The sequence below is a fragment of the Tamandua tetradactyla genome, chromosome 7 (assembly GCF_023851605.1).
Source record: "Tamandua tetradactyla isolate mTamTet1 chromosome 7, mTamTet1.pri, whole genome shotgun sequence".
Classification (NCBI taxonomy): domain Eukaryota; kingdom Metazoa; phylum Chordata; class Mammalia; order Pilosa; family Myrmecophagidae; genus Tamandua; species Tamandua tetradactyla.
Window position 1 is genome coordinate 101,590,702 of NC_135333.1, and position 21,345 is coordinate 101,612,046.

At 39.0% G+C, this 21,345-nt stretch overlaps 1 protein-coding gene and 1 pseudogene across 6 annotated transcripts in view; one reads left to right on the forward strand and one right to left on the reverse strand.

Annotated features, from left to right (window-relative positions):
• GXYLT1 (glucoside xylosyltransferase 1) overlaps positions 1 to 16,039 on the reverse strand; it is a 55,021-nt gene extending 38,982 nt beyond the window's left edge. For 2 of the 6 annotated variants that reach the window (XM_077170581.1, XM_077170580.1), the window contains exon 1: positions 15,573 to 16,039. In XM_077170581.1, coding sequence (XP_077026696.1) covers positions 15,573 to 15,793 — 221 coding nt within the window. In that variant the 5' untranslated portion in view covers positions 15,794 to 16,039. The other 4 variants (XM_077170582.1, XM_077170585.1, XM_077170584.1 and 1 more) reach the window with 4 other exon arrangements.
• On the forward strand, positions 4,667 to 7,028 carry LOC143691695 (ATM interactor pseudogene; annotated as a pseudogene).
• Positions 16,040 to 21,345: the final 5,306 nt, after the last annotated feature.

Consider the following 21,345-nt stretch of genomic DNA (forward strand, 5'->3'; position numbering starts at 1 on the left):
AACTTGGAATTTTTTATCAAGCTACTGTTACAACTTCTATGATAATGCTGTTTGTTCATTTATTACAACTTAAATTTTTTTAATTTTTTGCTTTTACAATACTTTCATCAACATATGTTCATTATGGACAATTTAGAAAATAAAGGAAAGCATAAGAAACAAATCATTCATCATTGTTAATATTTTGAAATATCTCCTAACTGTATTTTTAAGTACTTGGCTACAAATATTTGTCTGAGAAGTTTGTGTGCATGTTGCCAAAATGTGAAAGTTGCTGAAACTGCTTGAGCTTCATCAGTACCTAGTAAATGCTCATGTGAGTTGGAAAAGGTACCTCAAACTCTCTGTGCCCAGGAAATACTCACCAGGGAACTTCTAAACTCAAGAGACCCTTTGCAGTGCTGGGAGGAGAGCAAGTTTTGCTGGTTTCCTGAAATGTCTCAACCTAAAAACCCTTTCCATGTTTGAGATTTTAAATCAAAGACCTTGTATTTCCTACAGCTGTTTATTTTAATCGATTTTTTATTTCATTAACATCTTAAGCTTAGCTTCATTTTTTCAGATAAAAAAATTAAAGAACTCTTAATATCTGTTTATACATTGGCACTCTTTATCCTCAGTCTATAACAGAATACATAAACCATGGATGTAGCTGGATCTGAGTTTCAATTCAGGAATTCCTAGAATAAGTCATTCCTTGATTGTTCCTACTTTGAAACAAAAAGAAGAAGTTACACATGGAACTAGATAAAAAGTTGATACAAAACTTTCAGGTATATTTAAATTCACTCCCTTCTGAAGCAGAGTTGAAATTACCCAGAAAAGACTCCTTTTTAGAAAGAAGACTATGAAGAGCACAGTAAATCATTCTTGGAAACTTAAAAGCAGATAGATGTATGTGTGGTAACTGAGTAGATCCAAGAAGGCAGAATTGGTGCTGGGGGAAGCCAAGACCCTAACAGATTGAACCTGCAGTTCTCTGTTCACCATCACCCCCATCACCACCAAAAGGGGACTGAGGAGGAGGGCGAAAGGCAGTGGAATCATCCACAGAGGAAAAACGTAACTGAAAAACAGAGGACCTGGTTAGAAGTCTTAAAGAAAATCAAAATCCCAGATTTCCTCTATTCTTCATTTTCTAATAGAAGTCTAGAGGTTTATTCTCTGAAGAGGTTAAAAAATACAAGGCCTCTGACCTGAAGGTGCCATTCTGAAAAGAGGTATATTTCGAGAAAGGTTACATGCCAAACGTCTAAACCACCAAGCCCTTTCCTATTAAGCTCCAGAATCCTGGGTGCTAGTTCTACTCTCTCCAAGCAGGAGACTGAAAGACGCTTCTCTTCAATTCTAAGCACCCAAGGAGAAACATGCAGGAACTTCCCCACAGAAACAGCCCTGTCAGCTCTCCCTCTATAGTGAAGCACATGAGTAATAAACACAGGGTTTGCAATGAGCATCTTAGGGCTCCCACATGTCACGAGACACTTAAAAAAGCATTTAAATGAAAAGTGAGAAAAAAGAAAATTGAAAGAATAAGATAGTTAAGGAGAAAAGAAATCATTGCCCAGAAAACTGCAATGATGTATAATGCAAGAAATCCAGAATGCTCTAGCCAGGAACTCAAGGAAAATCAGGCTGCTGGCAGAGCTGAAGTGGCTTACCTGGAATCCCTTGGCCACAGAGCAATGCAGACTCCCATAATTGTTCCTGTGGCTGTGTGCTGTGCTGGGCCTTCTCTGGATCCCTAAAGATTTGAGCAGTGGCTTTGTGCCAATGGCTCCAGAACCCAGGAGCAGCAAACTTCATATGTATTACCAAAGGAACACGACAGGTGGGGAGGGGGCAGCCCACATAGGGGCCACTGATCTGGACATTGGCAACTTCCACAAGTCACAGCTGCTGACACCCATATACAAAACACTGCTCTGCTGTAAAGACATTATTGTGTACAACTTACAGCCATATTATTATGAACCCCATCCTCCCTTGAGCATGGCCCACAAAACTAGAGACTTCCAAAAGTTTTGGACAGTGCTCCCAGGAACTATGAAGCTTCAATGAAATTCGAGTCCCACCCCCACAGAACACTAGGTCCCAAAGAGTATTAAGCCCTTCAGAATCTCAAATCAAGATCTAAGAAACTCCAGCTTCCTGGTCCTCTAGGATCTTGTCAGTAGGACTCTGCACCATAAGGAATTATAGGTCCTGCTGAAATGAATGCAATCCCAAGGGAACTCCGAACTCCATTAAAATCTGGGCATCATGCCACTTCTAGAGGACTTGAGGGGATAAAAAAAGGGCAAACTGAAAAGGGGGAGATTTTCAACAGGGCTACAGATATTCCCTGGTGGCCTCTCTTGTCAAATAACAAAAAACCCTAGGGAGAAAAGAAATATTATGAATACACTGAGAGACAGAAAATTGCAACCATGAAACAAGAACAGGAAGTTAATATAAAAAGGGGGGGAGTGATGTCATCACCATGGTGATATAAACAGCTACTGAAAATCCCTCCCAAGGGATCAACAAAAAAAGGACAATTCTGAATGTTTAGAGCTTTGGAGGAAGATATAGACTGGAGAAGGACCCTACAGGTGGTGAAGTGAAGGCAGAGCTAATTATCAGGAGACCTCCCTGTACCAGTCCTCACCACTCCCCCTCATTTGGTCTCACACAGCATGAGTGGGCACAGAAACAACAGCTGTAATCTCCTTCACTTTGAACACAGAACGAAAATTCTGTCACAGCAGTTAGACAGACCCCAATGTTTGGAGACCTGAGGGATAAGGGAGGACATCTTAAAACTCAGGTCAGTGAGGAAGAGAGTCTGAGAAAACACAGTAAGAGTCTCTATTTTCAGCCATGGGTCCAAAAACCCTTTCACCATCCCTGAAGAAAACAGTAGCTGACAGTCTGATCCCTGCCTGGTGTTAGGCCAAGTACTGGGTCAGCTGAGGGAGTCTTCTGCCACAAATAAAGTGGCAACAGAGCCCCACACTGAGCCAGATTTTGGCTGGCAAAGCAAGGGTGAGGAAACCCACAATTCCAGCCTCGCGGTTAGAGGTAGCCTGAGCTACAAGGCAAGAAGAGTCTGAGGATGAGTAAGTTATTGAACAGCCCATCTGCTGGGCACAAGAGAATTGAAGGGCTTTTTCAGATAGTCTCCAGAAAATATATCAGAACCACTGAGACTAGTCTGGACCTTCTGTGCCTCTATGCTGGCGGAGATACATGGAAGACCCAACTGTTAAGCAGTGACCTAAAACAAACCCAGGACTTGCAGACCAGCAAAAAACACGGAGCACCACAGGGACCCAGCAGACCTGTTCTACTCACAGAGATCTTGCTGCGGTGCCAAGTGCCTACACTCCAGCCTTGAGGCAGGCTACTGCGGGTGTCTGTTTTTAGGGGGTTATCAGGAACAGAGCTAACAAGAACCAGAAAAACAAGAGCAGAAAATTTCTGACAAGAAAAACAGAAGCAATGCTACAGGTCTAGAAAGAGTTGAACTGAATGTCAAAGAATAGATAAAAAACAAAGCCAAAATCTGTTCTTTAATCATTGTGGTGTGCTTTGAAACTTATTTCTCTTTTGTATATATGTTATTCTTCACAACTAAAAAAAAAAAAAAGAAAACCCTAAGTAGAAAACTGAAACGACCTCCACAATAAAGTAATCAAGGATATCAGATGCCTAGATACCAGCAAAAAATTACAAAAGCCACATCAGGAAACATGAACATATGGCCCAAAGGAACAAATTAACACTTTAAAGGAGATACAGAAGTTGAAATAAATAATTAAAAGTTTTCAAACAAACATGCTAAATCAATTTAAAAATTAAATCAAAGAGTTAAGCGAAGATATGACAAAACTGATGCAGGATATACAGACATTGGGCAACCACAAGAAGAACCTGAAAACTTGAAAATACAAATGGCACAACTTATGGGAATGAAAGGCACAACAGAAGAGATGAAAAATACAATGGAGTCTTACAAAAACAGATCTGAAATGGCAAAAAAAGGATTAGTACACTAGAGGACAGGACATATGAAATCCTACACAAAAGAACAAATGGGAAAAAGAATGGAAAAATATGAGTAGGGTCTCAGGGAAGTGAATGACAATATGTAGCACACAAATATACGTGTCATGGATGTCCCAGAAGGAGAAGACAAAGAAAAAGGGGAAGAAATAATAATGCGGAAAATAATCACTGAAAATTTCCTACCTCTTATGAAAGACATAAAATTACAGATCTAAGAAATGAACCATACCCAAAACACAATAGATCCAAACAGAGCTACTCCAAATCACTGATAAGAGTCAAATATCAAAGACAGAATTCTAAAAGCAGCAAGAGAAAAGAGATGCTCACATACAAGGTAAGCTCAATAAGACTATGGGTGAATGTCTAAGCAGAAACCATAGAGGTAAGAAAGCAGTGCTATGACATAGTTAAGATAGTGAAAGAGAAAAACTACAATCCAAGAATTCTATATCCAGCAAAACTGTCCTTCAAAAATGAGGGAAAGGATTCCCAAAGTATGCCCATCCCAAAAATAAAAATAATAAACAAATAAATAAATGAGGGAAAGGCAGGAGCTATGGCAGCCTCTGAGGCAATGGAGCTCAAGGCTCTGTATTTGGGTACCACAGCCATCCTGGCAGCTGCAAGGGGAGCTGTCGCCTCAGGCCCATGGAGTCCCCCGGGACAGCTTAGAGGCAGCCAGCCACAACCTGCAGAGGCAAAGCAGAAGCCTGTAGCTCTGGCACTGCATGCTCAGGAGCTGATCGAGCCGTCAATGAACAAGCTGTCCTGGGCCACGCACACCAACATCTTGTACACCGGGTATAGCTGCAGCAAGATCCTGCCCAACACCCCTGTGCTCAGCGTGTGCCTGGTCAAGAGCCACCGCCTGCAGGACAGTACAGTAAATCCAACTATAAGAAATGACTTGAAAACTACCAAAATTCTACTGTTTCCAATTGAATGATGCCCTAGAGGTCCCGAGGGACCGTTTTCTCAATTCTCTCTTGTAAAAAACAGCACTTTATGAAAATGCATGCTGAAAAGAAGCATAAATGTCATAAGTGCAGCAATTCTTATGGTACTGAATGGGACTTGAAAAGACATGCAGAGGATGTGGCAAGACTTTCCAGTGCACATGTGGCTGTCCTTACACCAGAACTGCCCTGCAGTCACACATCTACCAAACTGGCCACACTAAGAACAGTGATTCACCTAGTAAGAAAAGAAAAATGGTGAACTCCATAAACAACCAGAAGTTATCAAAAAAGACCACTGAATCATTGCTCAATAAACCAACATCTAGACTAGACACACAAGAATTAGAAACTTCCAAAATAAAGTCAGTAGCTTCCTTTGAAGACTCTTGCAGCTCTAATATCAGAAAAAAGACTCTTATAACACCTCTAAGATATCCTCAGAAATTGCTTTTACCAAAGCCCAAAGTAGCGTAGGTTAAACTGTCCATTATGCAGCTTTCTCCTGTGCCTGTCTTTGTGCCTTCTACGGCTGACTCCTCAGCCCAGCCTGTGTTGGCAGGTATAGATCATCAGTGCTCTGCCACAGGCACCATTCACATATTTCCCTTGTCCATAGAAATCTTGATCCTTGGCCTAGATTCAGAGAGCCTGCCCCTCTCAAAAACTGTGAATCCCACTGCCGTTGAGACAATTAGTACAGGTGTTCAAATGAACTTGGGTAAAAGCTCACCTACTATCTTACAACACTAGGGAACACATGTCAGAAGAACAGCATTTCCCCCATCAATGTGCAGACACATCGGTCTTATGCCTCACCAAGCTTCATGCTATCTGCACAGTGGGCTTCCCCAGACTCCTCTGTATCATCTTGGTCTCAAACTGATTTGACGTTCTTCTCAAGTTTCACTTCCCACTAGTGTTCATATTCAACACTGTTACCCCGTTCTAAAGTAACTTCATTTATAGTTGCTCAGACTGATGCTTTTTTAGATGCTTGTTTCCAGTCAGGTGGTATCTCCAGAGAAGCTCAAAGCAATGGAGCGCAAAGTTCCACAGATTACCCAGTACACATGGACCAAGCAGTAACGTGTGGAGACATTTTTGAGAATGTCCATTCATCATACAGGATTTCTACAAACAATATTATAAGCAACAGTTTGGTAGCAGTGACTATAACTCATGGTTTGTTACCTCAGAATGACCCTAATACTTTAAAATCAAGATAATGAGAAATCTGCACCTACTATAAACTTCAGTGAGCAGAACAGTATGCTTCCTTCACAAAACATGACAGATAATCAGACCCAAACCATAGATTTTATTAAGCGATTTAGAAAACATCTTGTAAAGTAACCTGCCAGGTCAGACATTGGATAGTCAGTCTTTTGTTTGACACGAACACTAGACCCAACACCCAGCTCCCATCTGGCCCAACCCAGAATCCTGGAATGGATTTTGAAAATGAAGAGTTCTTTTCAGCCTTAAATATCCAAACTCAAATGGAAGAGAGTGAACTCAGCATTATGAACACCAAGCCAGTCTTGGAATCTCTGCACACAAAGACCCAAATCAACTCTTTAGTTGCAGACCCTCCTGCTCAGGCCTATAGTTGTAGGGGAAATGCTAACTTCTTGGGCCTTGAAATGTCTGATATACAGACACAGATAGACAGTATTCTTTTTAGACAGTAGCCCTTATCTGCCTATGGGTAGTATTCAGAAACACTCCAGCTTTTCCATGAGCACTGATTCATCTGACACAGAAACCCAAACAAAAGGGATTTCCATTAAAAACCTACCTGTTCTAGAAAGCAAAGTCCAGTTGAACAGTACAGAAAAACAGACCATGAATTCTGGTTTTGAAACCCTGGGGAGTTTGTTTCACACCAGCAATGAAATTCAAACAGCCATAGATGATTTCCTTCTGGCTGATTTGGCCTGGAACATGACGGAGTCTCAGTTAAGTTCTGTGGAAACCCAAACATGTACAGAACTACACACAGTCTCCAACTTCTAAAAGCAAAGGCCACATGTTGTCTAGACTCTTTACGGTTCTTTGCCTTTTATACTTGTAAACATGAAATTTTTGTATAAATGTATATGTATTATAAAGCATATAATGCTGATCTAAAAGTGACTGTTTTTGCATTATCTACCATTGCCCCTTCAAAGCTGGTCTTTCCTTCACAGCTGGAGGGAATGTATAATGGTACAGCCACTGTGGAAGACAGTTTGACAGTTCCTCAGAAAAGTAAATATCAAGTTGCCCTACAACCTGACAATACCAAAACTCAGTATATACCCAGAAGAGCTGAAAGCAGTGCAACAAGCAGACATTTAAATACTGATGTTCATATTGGCACTATTTACAACTTCTAAAAGATGGTAACAATCTAAGTGCCCATCAAAAGACAAGTGAATAAACAAAATGTAGTACAGCCATACAATGGAATATCATGCAGCGGTAAGAGGAATGAGGTCCAGAAGCACATGACAACATGGATAAAACTTGAGGACATAATGCTGAGCGAAATAAGTCACACACAAAAGGATACAGATACTGTACGATTTTGCTATTATGACTCTGGTGGATAATCTCAAAGGTTTATACTATAAAATGCAGGGGACCTAGAGGTATACAGAAACAGAGATGGAGGAAAGGCTACTTAATGTGGTTGAACTTAAACATAAGGGAACAGATAGAAGTGACAGTAGCTAATTATGGGGGTTATAAGTTAACACTGCCAGATTAAAGATGAATATGATTGAAAAGAGATGTACAGTGCCATGTATCCCACTGATTAACGCCACAATTATAAGTGCTCACATGAATTCCTCCAAAGGTTTGATCTTGTATAAAGAGTTGATAATAGAGGGGTAGAAGACAAAACAAATATTGTATTCTATGGCCTATAGTTAACAGGAAGATAGCAACAGCAGCATCATAACATCAATGAAAAATAACTGGGGGGAAAGGGACAAGAGATCAGTTGGGTTTTGATTTGATATTTGGTGAGGCTGCGTTCTTTGTCCCTTTGGACCAATGAAAATTGTCTAAAATTGAGAGTATTGCTGATTGTACAACAGAATGAGAATACTGTAAGAAATGGTTTATTTATTAAGGACATTCTCCACGATGCCCAATGGATGGAGGGTGCCAAAGGGTGCAATGACTGAGAAGCCTAAAGATGAACTGTGATACATATATAATAAATACATGATGGAATACTGTGCAGCTACAGAAAAGAATGATGTCATGAGGCGTACAATAAACTCAATCAACCTTGCGGAAAATATGTTGTGCAAAATAAGCCAGAAACAAAAGAACAAATATGCTATCGTTTCTTTCAGAAAATACTTATAACTGGAGCCTAGATTGTAAACTCTTATAACAGCCATACTCAATCCAAAGTTCTAAGTGTGTTTCTAGATTCTGAGACACTGAGCTATATGCGTATATGCTAGTATTTCCCTGGAACTCTGAGTACCTCAGTGATGTCTAAGATTCAGGGCTGGAGTTCTGCCGCTCTGAAAGTCAGTACTGCTCCAAACAGTAACAGTTAAAGTAATTGAAAAACAGAGCAGGCTTCAATTAGAGATAAATATGAAGCCAATATGCCTGGGACTAAGGTAAATCAGAACATAGGGTAAAAGATGATAGCGTATGTACTCTAAACCTTCATCCACCGTATGAAACCAAAGGCAAAGAGGTTTATTGTGTCTAGACCCTAAGTCTTCTGTAACAAACAATCTAAACCAACCTGTTTGGATGGCTCATTTCAACAACCCAAACACATGAAGCCCAGAACGGGACCATGCACTTGTAATTTTGTATACCTTAATGTAATACCCAGAACATCATAGACTACGGTGGGTTGATAATTAAAAGTACTGGTAGAACCCCTTGCGGGATTTGAAAAAACAAAAATGAAACTATTAAACTTTCCCATCTGGGAAACCCCTGGTGTTCTCTCAAACATTAGGGACTCCCAAGAAAATCAGGATCAAACGAGAAAGAGGAGATACAGCAGAGAGGACAGGATTTAGCAAAGGAGTAAGACTGCTAAATTACTATACGGATAATTCTCTTGACCTCCAGTATTCTGGAACAGCTGGAAGGAAGGACCTAGAACTGTGGAAAAGGTAGGCCATGCCAAACTATGAAATGTTTTCTATAGTTCCTTGTTAGAAAGTATTTTGAAAATAATTGCCTTTTATTTATTTATTTTTTGGTATATACGTCATACTTCACAATAAAACACATTTTTAAAAAAAGTAATGGAGAGGTAGAGCAAGATGGCAGCTTAGTGAGGGGTGGAAACTAGTTCATCCTCCAGAGAAGCTAGTAAATAGCCAGAAACAGTACAGAAGAACTACTGGGAGAACGTTCATCAGTGACTGGACACACAGTGTCCACCAGTCCAGATCAGATGGAACAGATGAGACTGCACACAGAACTGTAAATCCCTTAAGCTACAGAGGCCGGAGCTCCTCCCCACCTGTGGGGCTGTCTGCTTCCTCAAGGAGAAAGGAAACAAACGTTACTAGTAGCAAGGGTTTACCTCAACCAAGCCCCAACTGTGAAATTAATTAACAAATTCTGACTACTGAAAATAGGCCCCCAGCACAGATAAACTTGGAATACACACTAAAGGTACTAGGAGTTTTGGCCCCAAAGAGAGGGGGCAAAGTTGACATAAAAAAAAAAAAAGAGGCTTTTGAGTCAGACAAGATAAAATACGGGAAGAGGACTGGACCCCAAGAAAAGGGGGCACATAGAGCCTGGAATATATAGAACCAAGAACCAACTTATGCTCTTTTTTTTTTTTTTTTAATATAACTCCACAAAGACAGGAATTTCTGTTTTTTATTCACTCTTGAATTTCCAGCACCTAGAACAAGTCCTAACACAAGATATGTGCTCAAGAAATAGTTATGGGATGAATAAATGAATTATTTTACACTTCTTCCACCCCACAGCTGTGGATTTGAAGATCCGCTAAGTATGAGGTTTTGAGAAAAATTTCCCATCAGATAGTGAGGAAAATCAAGGACATAATGTAACTTATATTCTTTGGGGAAATCTAAATCATTTTACCACCACTCAGAATCCCAAGAAATTAACAAAACTGAGTGTTCTCACCAATCTTGATGGTGAGCAAAATATCAAATTCTTATGCTCTTGATTGACAAACTTGAGGAACAGGGGTCCAGCTCTGAAAAGGCTTTGTTTTCTGCTCTTTAACACCTCATTAGATAGAACTAGAAGCACTCTTAGGCTCCAGCACTACTCCAGGCAAGGGAGAATTAAGCTTGTCTGAGAGATGTAACTAATCAGGTAAAAGGAGTTAATTCCTTAAAGGGTATATCTTCCCCAAGAGACAGGTTGGGGCCCACCTCAAGTGGAATCCCTCCTTCAAGGACAGAGCCCAGGGACTGGAAAACTGAAGCAATTAAGCCACCCTGCAACCTCACCTCTCTCTCAACCATACCCTGGCAGAGAGAGTCTGCTGAAGTTAAAGGACCCATATCACTTTACACTGATGGGAAGCCATGGGCAGACAAATGCCACATGCTGAGCAGGACAGGAAAGACACAGACTCAAGAGGCTTCACAGGAAAGCCTGTCAACCTGCTGAGTCTCACCTCAGGGAAAACTGATGCTGGTTACACTTTCCTCCTGAGACATGGGTCTGTCTGATGGCGGGGGGTGGCGGGGCGGGGCACCATATAGGCAGGACACAAAAAAGAAAAACAAGAACTGAAAAACTCTGATCTTTTAAACAGAACCTATGTGAAAGGTCTAGAAAAAGTTGAACTTAATGTCAAAGAACAGATAGAGAACAAACCCATCCAGAAAGAAAATCCTAGGTAAAAGGGTGGGGAAAAAACTCCAGAATAAACTAATTAAGGAAATCAAATGCCTAGATGTCAGCAAAAAATGAGTCATACTAGGAAAAGTGAAGATATGGTCCAGTCAAAGGAACAAACCAACACTTCAAATGAGATCTAGGAGTTGAATTCAGGGTGTTTAAAAAGACATGGAAAATCTCATCAAAAATCAAATCAATGAGTTGAGGGAGGATATGAAGAAGACACTGGGTGAGCAAAAAGAAGAACTCAAAACTCTGAAAAAAACAAATCACAGAACTTATGGGAATGAAAGGAACAATAGAAACCTACAAACAAAAAGAAGAAATCAAAAGTCTAAAAAAAAACAAATTCCTATAGAACTTATGGGAATGAAGGGAACAACAAGAAAGATGAAAACCAAGAGAAACCTACAACAATAAATTTGAAGAGACAGAAGAAAGGATTAGAGAACTAGAGGAATGGACATCTGAAATCTGACACACAAAGGAAAATATAGGGAAAAGAATGGAAAAATATGAGCAAGGTCTCAGGGAAATGAATAACATGAAGCACATGAATATACATGTTGTAGGTGTCCCAGAAGGAGACGAGAAGGGAAAAGGAGGAGAAAGACTAATGGAGGAACTAATCACTGAAAATTTCCCATCTCTTATGAAAGACATAAAATTACAGATCCAAGAAGTGCAGCATACCCAAACAGAGACATACTCTAAGACACTTAACTAATCATACTGTCAAATGTCAAAGACAAAGAGAGAATTTTGAAATCAGCAAGAGAAAAGCAATCCATCACATACAAGAGAAGCCCAATAAGACTATGTGGTTGTTAAACTGGACTAGTTAGAGGCGTGTCTCTACCCATCCGGGTGGGTCTTGAATAGTTTCTGAAGTCCTATAAAAGAGAAAACATTGTGGAGAATGGGAGATTCAGAGAGAGCAGAGAATGCTGCAGCACCACGAAGCAGAGTTCACAAGCCAGCAACCTTTGGAGATGAAGAAGGAAAATGCCTCCCGGGGAGTTTCATGAAATCAGAAGCCAGAAGAGAAAGCTAGCAGATGATACAGTGCTCGCCATGTGCCCTTCCAGCTGCAAGAGAAGCCCTGACTGTGTTTGCCATGTGCCTTCTCACTTGAGAGAGAAACCCTGAACTTCATCGGCCTTCTTGAACCAAGGTGTCTTTCCCTGGATGCCTTTTATTGGACATTTCTATAGACTTGTTTTAACTGGGACATTTTCTCAGCTTTAGAACTGTAAACTAGTAACATTAAATTCCCCTTTTTAAAAGCTGTTCTGTTTCTGGTATATTGCATTCCAGCAGTTAGCAAACTAAAACAGTCCCTATGATATACATATATCATCTGTCTCTGTGTGTGTGTGTATGTAGAAATAGAAATACATGTATGTAGGGAGGCATTAAAAAAATAAATAGGGTCTCATCAAAATTAAAAATTTGGGGATCTCAAATGACTTTACCATGCAAGGATACAACAACCTACACAATGGAAGAAAATACTTGGAAACCGCTAACCAATATGGGTTTAATATCCAAAATATATCAAGATATCCTTCAACCCAACAATAAAAAGACAAACAACCCAATTTTAAAAAAGGACAAAAGACTTGAATAGACATTTCTCCAAAGAGGATATAAAAACGGCCAAAAAGCACATGAAAAGATGCTCAACACCATTAGCCATTGAGGAAATGAAAATCAAAACCATAATGAGATACCATTTCACACTCAATAGAATAGCTACTGTTAAAAAAAAAGAAAAGAAAAGTACAGTCATTGGAGAGCATGTGGGGAAACAGAAACACTCATTCATTGTTGGTGGTAATGTATATGGTACAGCCACTAAGAAAGACAGTATGGCAGCTCCTCAAAAATTAAGTATAGAATTTCCACATGACCTGGCAATCCTACTTACAAGCATGTACCCAAAAGAACTGAAAGCAAGGACTCATTAGGATATGTGCATACCAATGTTTATAATGGTATTATTCACAACTGCCAAAAGATGGAAGCAACCCATCTGTCCAGCAACCACTGAATGGTTAAACAAAACGTAGTGTATACACAAAATCGAATATTCTTCAGCTGTCAAGACGAAAGGGTTGTGATATATGTAACAACATGAATGAACCTTAAAAACATGTTGAATGATTGAAATAAGTCATACACGAAAGAACAAACATCGTTTGATCTCACTGATATGAAATAATTAAAATAAGCAAACTCATAGAATTGGAATCTAGAATATAAGTCAGCAAGGGACAGGGAAGGAATAAGTTATAGGGAGTTAAGAATTAAAAGATAGTTTTTATTTAGGACAATAGATGTCTTTTGGTAATGGATGGTGATGACAACACTGTGAACCTAATTAACAGCACTGAATTATATATTTTAATGTGATTAAAAAGGAAAATGTTAGATTTATATATGGTAATAGAATAAAAAATTTTTTAAAAAAATCTATGCAACTGCACCACACAGCCTCAAGTTAAACCATGGACTATCGTTAATAACACAATTAGAAAACTGTTCTTTCATCAAATGTAATAAACATACTACATCAGCGCAAAGTATTAATAATACGTTGTATATGGGAATCCTGTATGTGATGGTATGATTGTTCTGTAAACATACAATTTCTCTAATAGACAAAAAAAAAAAAATAGTTTGCAACAGGAGGATAAAACAAAGCAGCCCTGGAGAGTCATTAAGGAAGGGGTATTCAAAGTTCAGACAATTTTCAACCAATACTAATAAGGAAAAGCAAAGGGAATAAAAGAGAAAAAGGAACAGGAAAAGGAAAAGGAAAGACACAGAGCAACCAAAGGATACAAAACATCTAATTCTGCCACACTAACTGACATTATTAGGACTTTAGCAAAAGATTCATACATAGGAAAAGAGCTTAAGGATACCTACTATACACATCATAGTATATGACATAGACAAAAAAGTTTATTAAACTCTATAAGAAATCTAGGAATCGATATAAATGATATCTAAAATAAAATTCCAAACCTAGAGTTGGATATAGTTCTGCTCTTAGGAACAGTCCTGATGTCTTAGGCTCTCTTCTGACCTTAAATTGTACAGTAAAAACAGGGCAATCCAACTTTTCCAAATTTCCTCTTCCGCATTTTTCCAAATATTCATACATCTTAGTTTTAACTGAAATGGACAGCTTTTTTAGTTGGTTGGATTCTGACACATCAAACTTAAGATTTCAGTAATAGCTTTGTGAAATATTTATTAAAACTTAGGTGCCTATTTTCTAAATTTCAAATAAAGTAATTTTGTTAACATCAATTGGTCAATTTGACAAGTAAATGCAATTTAAAAAATCCGTCACAAAATCAAGTACATATATATGAGATATATATATAATGAGCTCTACAAATGAATGTTACCCTATCAATGCTACCTTATAATTCAAAATTTGCTTGCTTATAATTCTACCCAATTAAAAAAATAATTTCTACAATTTTAAATCCTTCACATTTAGGAAGCAGACCATAAACAGCTTAGCTTCCATCTGTTTTGTTTTGTTTTGTTTCTGAGCTCGTTCAAGTCTTCAATCGCTGCCTCTCCCACGACAGATAATTGAGGGTTGCTTTGGAAGCAGTTCTGCCTTTACAAATACAGAATCCTGACGTCTTAAGAGTTCACCCGATCATTATCAAATGAGAGAGCAAAAAAGTTAACAATCCAGCTTTTACACTCTGTTCCTCTGCCCCAACTTCCCCCTTTCATCTGTGAGTGATCAACTCTCAGAATGACGATAAACAAAACCTAACTTGCACTCCCTCCTACCAATCCAGTACTTTTCCATATCAAAATACTATTTACCTGTCAGTAAGAAGGCCTCGGGGTCGTTCCCAGAGAGAATGCCCACAAAACAAGGTGGCCTGACTGTAAATGCCCAGATTTTTTAAGCATTCATAATGCATTATCAAAAACTTTTTTCCATTAAAATTTCATGCTGATTCCAATTCTGACGGTGATTTGTAGAAATCAACAGTCATTACTTCCGTCCAATCTCACAATAAGAGACCTGAGCAGGTTAAATATCGCTCATTTTTCTTAAACTGCTAAAAACTTCAGGAAGAACGACTGTTCCCAAATGAAAATTTCACTGCCGCACAAATGCCACGTCCAGATTTAACTAATCGCCGCTAATAATGAAAATTTTAAACGTTAAACCCAGGAAAATTAGACGACTCTTTCAAGAGGGGAAAAAAAGTGAACTAGGGCGCCAGCCTGATGTTTAAACATCTCGACTTCGACTCCATGGAGACAGGAGGGAATTCCCACTGGCCAGACAGCAGGAACGCTTTTGTGGGACACCTCTTATTTTCAACGAATCCTTAAAAAGAAAAACAAAACAAAAGAGACAGACCAATTGCTAGAAGCAGATAATTAATTTCCAGCTGCTTCAAAAAGCGCATAAGGAATAGGTCAGAAGACAAACACAAGGAGTGTAGGATGAGCTCAGGCTGAAGCAATGCCGGGGTTGTGGGGAAGGAGGGATATGAGCGAAGGGGGTCGGAGACCGCTGCAAAGAATCAAAATGGGAGAGCCCAGCGGCGGATGGCGTGGAAGGCACCCGAGAGCGGCCCGCGCCGAGCCAAGACTCGTGCCCGCCGCCCCGTCGCCAAAAAAGCGAATGGCCCGTACCTGTCCGACCGGCCAGGACGCGAGGCTGGGCCCGCGCTGCCCACCCCTGTTGCGGCGCCGCGTACGCCGTTCGCGAGCCGGGAAGCCGCTGCGGCCTGCGGCTTCCCGCCACTGCCGCCCGCTCCTTCCTCCAGGGACACGGCGAGCTGGCTGAAAGCGTAGAGAAGCGAACAGAAGCCGCAGCCCAGGCAGAGGACCACGATGCGCAGGTAGCGCCGCATTGCCCCGGCGCCGCCGCCGCCGCAGCGCACGGGCGAACTGGAGCCAAGAGAGCGTTACCGCGCAGTCGCGGGCGCAACAAGTTCCTCCTCCGCCGCAGCCTCGCGCCAGCCTCGCCTTCCTTCCTCCCCTCCCCGCCCACCACCTCAGCAAGTTCTGCCGCGGTGCCGAATTCCGCGGACAACCGGCTCCAAAGCTTGGACGCCACCTCTGTAGGACCCTCCCGCGGCTGTAGCGACGGAGCCCCGCCCCTTCTGGCGGGCGGGAAGCTGCCGATGCGCCGGCGCACTGAGCGCGAAGGGGCGGGGCGCACCGAGATCTGCTGTGTGGCAAGTTGCTCCTCCGGTTTCGAGGGGGAAGGCGCGCTTGTACGCTGGAGCGCCAACCCTAGGGCAGGTAATTCCCTACCCGCCTGGCCCCGAAATGCCGAGGAGAAACATGTAGCGAAACGAACAGGGCTTTGGAGGCAGCTGACCTAATTCAAATTTTGGGTGTGCCACATGATAATTGTGATCTTGAGCAACCTAAATTGTCTTCGTCTCTAAAATAGGGATAATGTCCTCATCATAGGGTTGTAAAGGTACTTTAAGATTTGAAAAACGCCTGTCACTTAGGAGACACTCACTTAAACCATTTTTAGATCCAATTCCTCAGCAAAGACTTTCCCAGCTTCTAAATTTCTCTAAGTTATTGTCTGTACCACCCATAGAGCAAATTACTGTGTGCCAAGAAATGTAGTAGGGTTGTGGGGTGGGATGTTGGATACTTGTAAATAAGTGCAACACAAGGATATATCGTGACATAACCTTGTAAGTGTAGGTGCACATACACACAAACAGGAGCAATCAGCATTTGCGGGCGGGGTCAAGAATTCATAGCAAAGGTGGCCTTGGAGTCTTGGGTGGGGTAGAGGAGATAATTCTTCCAGGCTGAGCAATCAATGAAACAGGCTGTTGTGTTCAAGGAACTGTGAGAATTTTGCCAAGAGAATATGAAAGGATTTACGAATAATATGACTGGAAATCGAAGGGGCCAGATATTTGAGTACCTTAGCGTACCACTGAGTTTGAATTTAAACGGGCAGACAATGGGGAACCACTGAAGGGTTTTTAAGTAAGAAAGTAACTTTATCACACTTGTATTTTAGAGTAGATTCTGGTGGAGACCAGAGAAATTAGAGATTTGAGGCAGAGAACACTCTGCCAAAAGTGAGAAAAAGGAGGTTTTATACACACACACACACACGCATTTCATGGTAAGAAATTATGCTGTTATATAATGTTCAAAATGCAAATACATTTGGAGTTTTGAAAACGCTGGCCACGAGAAACAGGTGGAAAAATGGTGTGTAACATAGTAGCTCTCCATTTGGAATCTCTACGCCAAGAAGCGGTGGCTCTATAACCCTGGGAAAGTCTCTAAACAAATTTAAGCCTCAGTTTCTGTTATATAAGGACTAAATTACCCAATGAAAACTAGCATACTATCTAGTTTTGTAAATAAAAACATACATTTATTCATTCAGTAAACATTTATTGAATATATTCCACATGCCAGACAAGAGGCTCGATGCAAAGTATTCAAAAATAAAAGTGTGTAGTGCCTTCAAAGGGGAGACAGGCAAGTAAAAACGAGAAGACTAAGTCAATTTTTCCACTCCACCTTAGAATTCTCAGAGAAATGAAGATAAATTTAACGAGGTACAGAGGATAAAAGTATAAGAATGGAAAAAGTCTGAGAAAGTTGTATAATACAGTACCAAGAAACTAGTATCTAAAATATATATATATATATGAGCTAATACTCAAAAGATGTTTAAAAGATGCTAACTACAGTTAGTAACATGTTGTTGTCTACGCCAATAACAACAACAAAAGAAAAACTAAAAGGAGTAAAAACAAAGAGTAACTTCTTGAACCACAGATGATAATACTGTAATAGCATAAAAGGAAGCCAAGCAGTTTTCTTTTTTTTTTTTTTTTAACATGGGCAGGCACAGTTTTCATTTCTGTAACAATTTATGGAAAGAGCATATCTGGAAGAATAATCATTAATTTGACATCAGGGTTCTGGACTATCCTCATATCTTTAGGTTCCTTTTACACCTGAAATTAAAAAGGAGATTCTGTTGAAAAAGTATTTAAGGCCTTCCAAACTAGAAATGATTTTTGTTATTACCCACACACTGTCTGGAGTATAAAGAGTTATGTGCATGCTAACATCCCCTTCTGATCATTTCCAGATTCCCACATTATAATTTGATATTGCTAAAATTAATGTTAATTATTCAAATGACTTTATTTAAATAAAAATCTCCATGTCTTAATAATTAGGCTTTTCTTTCATCAACTTTATATGTACTTATGTATGCATTCCTAAACTTATTTTTTCCTCTTTAGAGAAGCCTCTTAATTCCTTTGGTCAGATATTCCAAAGCTCAAACAACAGGCTGGCTGAACCCAAATTTTTAATCAATGTTTATTTACCCTTCACCCTATCAGAAAGGTACATTTAGGTGAAGGAAAAGAAATTTAAGCATAATAGCATTGTTTAAATTATGAAGACAGAAACCTCCACCATCATCTGGAAAATTCTCTCATTCAGGATAATCCAGACTTTATATTTAAAAAGTTAATCCTGATTTTTCTTTATCACCCATGCTAGATACATAATAGATGTTTAATTAATGGGTGTTTTTTAATTTAATAGGTCTTCTCTAAATCATTCGAGCAGATTTGGGATCCTGCTTAGCCTGCTTAGCGTTTCCTTAACCGTCTAGCTTTGAGCACTTCATTCCTTTAAAAAAAAAAAGAAAAAGAACATATGGGAAAGAGTTAAATTCTGTCTTTTCAGATTAAACTTTAAAAAAAAATTTATTTCCACTTGATAAAGGTCTGTGTATAATCTAACTTAATCCTTAATGAGATTCCTATGAAATAGGAGATGTTTTTCTGCTCCTTTACAAAACAAAGAACCAGAAATTCAGAGAGGTTCACTAACTTGGTCAAGGACACCTCACTAGTAAGGTACATCCAAAATAGAAATGTTTGTTTTTACCATTACACCATGCTCTCTCACTATGAATTTATAAACACTAAACTGAGAGATGGAAATTAAAAGTAAAAGCAGGAAGAAATCAATATTAAGTGAAAACCCTGGACTTGTACTGAAGATAAAAACAAAATTTACAATCAGATAAATAAGTCAGATTAGTTGCATAGCACAAAGAATCAGAAAACAGACCAGAAATGAGAATCATTCTCACTTCCAGTTGGCCACTAGTAAAATGTCTCCATTTTCTGCAGTCTAATGCTGAGAACCTTTGTTGGACTGGAAGAAAGGTTGGAAAATGATACTATTAGTTTGAAAAAACAACAAAGTACTTCATTTTAAGTGTCTATTCAGACCATTAAATATGTTTAAAAGATTCAAGGGGTAGGGTAGAAGAGTTAAATGATGCTCATTCTAAAAAAATTCAGCTATAAGCCACAAGATTTTTTTTTTTTAAAAGAGGCAGTGGATGTGTTAGCTACTGTAATATCTCAAAATTTAACTGGCGTATCCATCCAGGGAGAGAAGGTAGGGGGCAAGATAGCAACGGGATATAAAGAATATATCAACTTCCTTGTACTTCTTCTTGGTTCTATCTTTAGGACACTCCATTCCCATTAGTACACTAGACACTAGATTAAAACCTATTATTTTAGAAATATTGTTGATAAAATAAAAAGCTAGATTTACAGGGAAACTTAGGCATGGGTAAAAATTAGAATCAAAACACACATGCACAAATTCTCCAAAACTTGACATCAATTGGGGCTCAACGATTATAAGGCTTTCCTTAGCCCAGGTTCCCAAAACTTGAAGACTAAAAATAATTAAGAATTCTTATGCTACCATACTTCAGAAGTCCAGTGCTTAGCTGAAAGCCAAATTCAGAATCATTCTCCCAAGTTTCTTTCTATAATTTACATCACTAGACAGTTCCTATGACATATTTAGTTAATTTTGACATTTCTACATTTTATTTTTAATAAAGGCAATTTCTTATCTATGCTGAAAATATAAGCTTTATAATTTTCTCTTTTCCAAGATCAAAAATGACCTTAGGCTTACCACCAGATCACTGTTCTTTTCTTCCCTACAATAGGTGCAAGGTTTTTAAAAATACTTTCCCCCAACTATTTTGCTTGTCTTTTGGTATTCTTCTTCTCCTCAACTAATTAATAGTCTTCCAACTCTTGTCATCCTTACTGATCACGAAACACTAGCCCATTTCATTGTTAAGATTAATTACTATGAATTAAGAGGATGAAAATAACACATATGACAAAATTGCTAAGTTAATAAGTCTTGGTTTCCTGTTTTGCTTCTAAATTCTCTTGCTAAAGGGGTTAAGGGAAAAAATAAAGATAAGAGGGTACTTTTCATCCAAGCTTCCTATTTGAATCAGAAAAGCTAACCCTAGAAGTAATCCTGCAACCTGCCAGGACTCCAGTATCCTTTCTACCTCTCAGAATTCCAGTTAGGAAGGAATCCATTGCACTGGCTCCTTGCCCCAAACAGTTCTCCTTGATACTCATCCTCACACTTTGAAATAAAGTAATTTTTTGAGATTAAAAAAATATATTACTATTTAGCTTTATTTACACAAAGTATTTGAGGCAAGTTATAAAAACACAAGGAAAACATAAAGAGATAATAATCAGAATCTGGAAGAATATAGATAGAAGATGAAGAATAAGAAGTTATAATATAAACATGTAAGTCATACAGACCTACACAATTATTAAACTGAGCCCAAAAATTGGCTCTCTGATTTCTTACAACTAAAGCAATAACTGAGGAGGATCAATTAATGATTTGCAATGTGCATTAGGAAAAGGCAAATTGGTTTCTTAAAACAGATCCAAATTAATTTCTCATTTGGATCGTCAAAGAGGGGACACTGAGTAATGTAATATATTGTTTCCTCAACATCTTCACAAAAATGCAATTGCAAACCTTTTGTTTCTTTTAAAATAATTCATATAGGAAAATAAATTATTTCACATTACATGGCTTAAAGTCTGGAACTTTTGAAAATTTAAGGTGGGAGTAATCAATTGATAACTGGCTAAAACCACTGATGACCCCCAATATAGCTGTTAAGTAATGGGATCAAGTCCTGACATTTTCAGTGAGGACTTGGGAGTGCAGTCTAGGCCTAGGTGAGTTTCTAAAAACAAAAGAAAGGCAAGTATGCCCTCTTCCCTGCCACATTTGTATTTTAAACATTTTTATTATTACAGTGATCACATTATAATTATTTATTTACAGCTTTCTCCTCTAAGTTACAAGTTCCTTGAAGGCAGGGTCCTAATATTTGTCCTCTTTGTAATCAACCCCTAGTAGACTGCCTGGCACACACAAGATAATAAATGTTCATTGAATTAAATAATATTGATATAAAGAAAACCTAGCTCAGGTAAACTATATTAAAGCAAAGCTAGAACTTAAAAATTCCTACAGTCAACCCATAAAGATGACATAAATGATTCAGAACACAAACCTG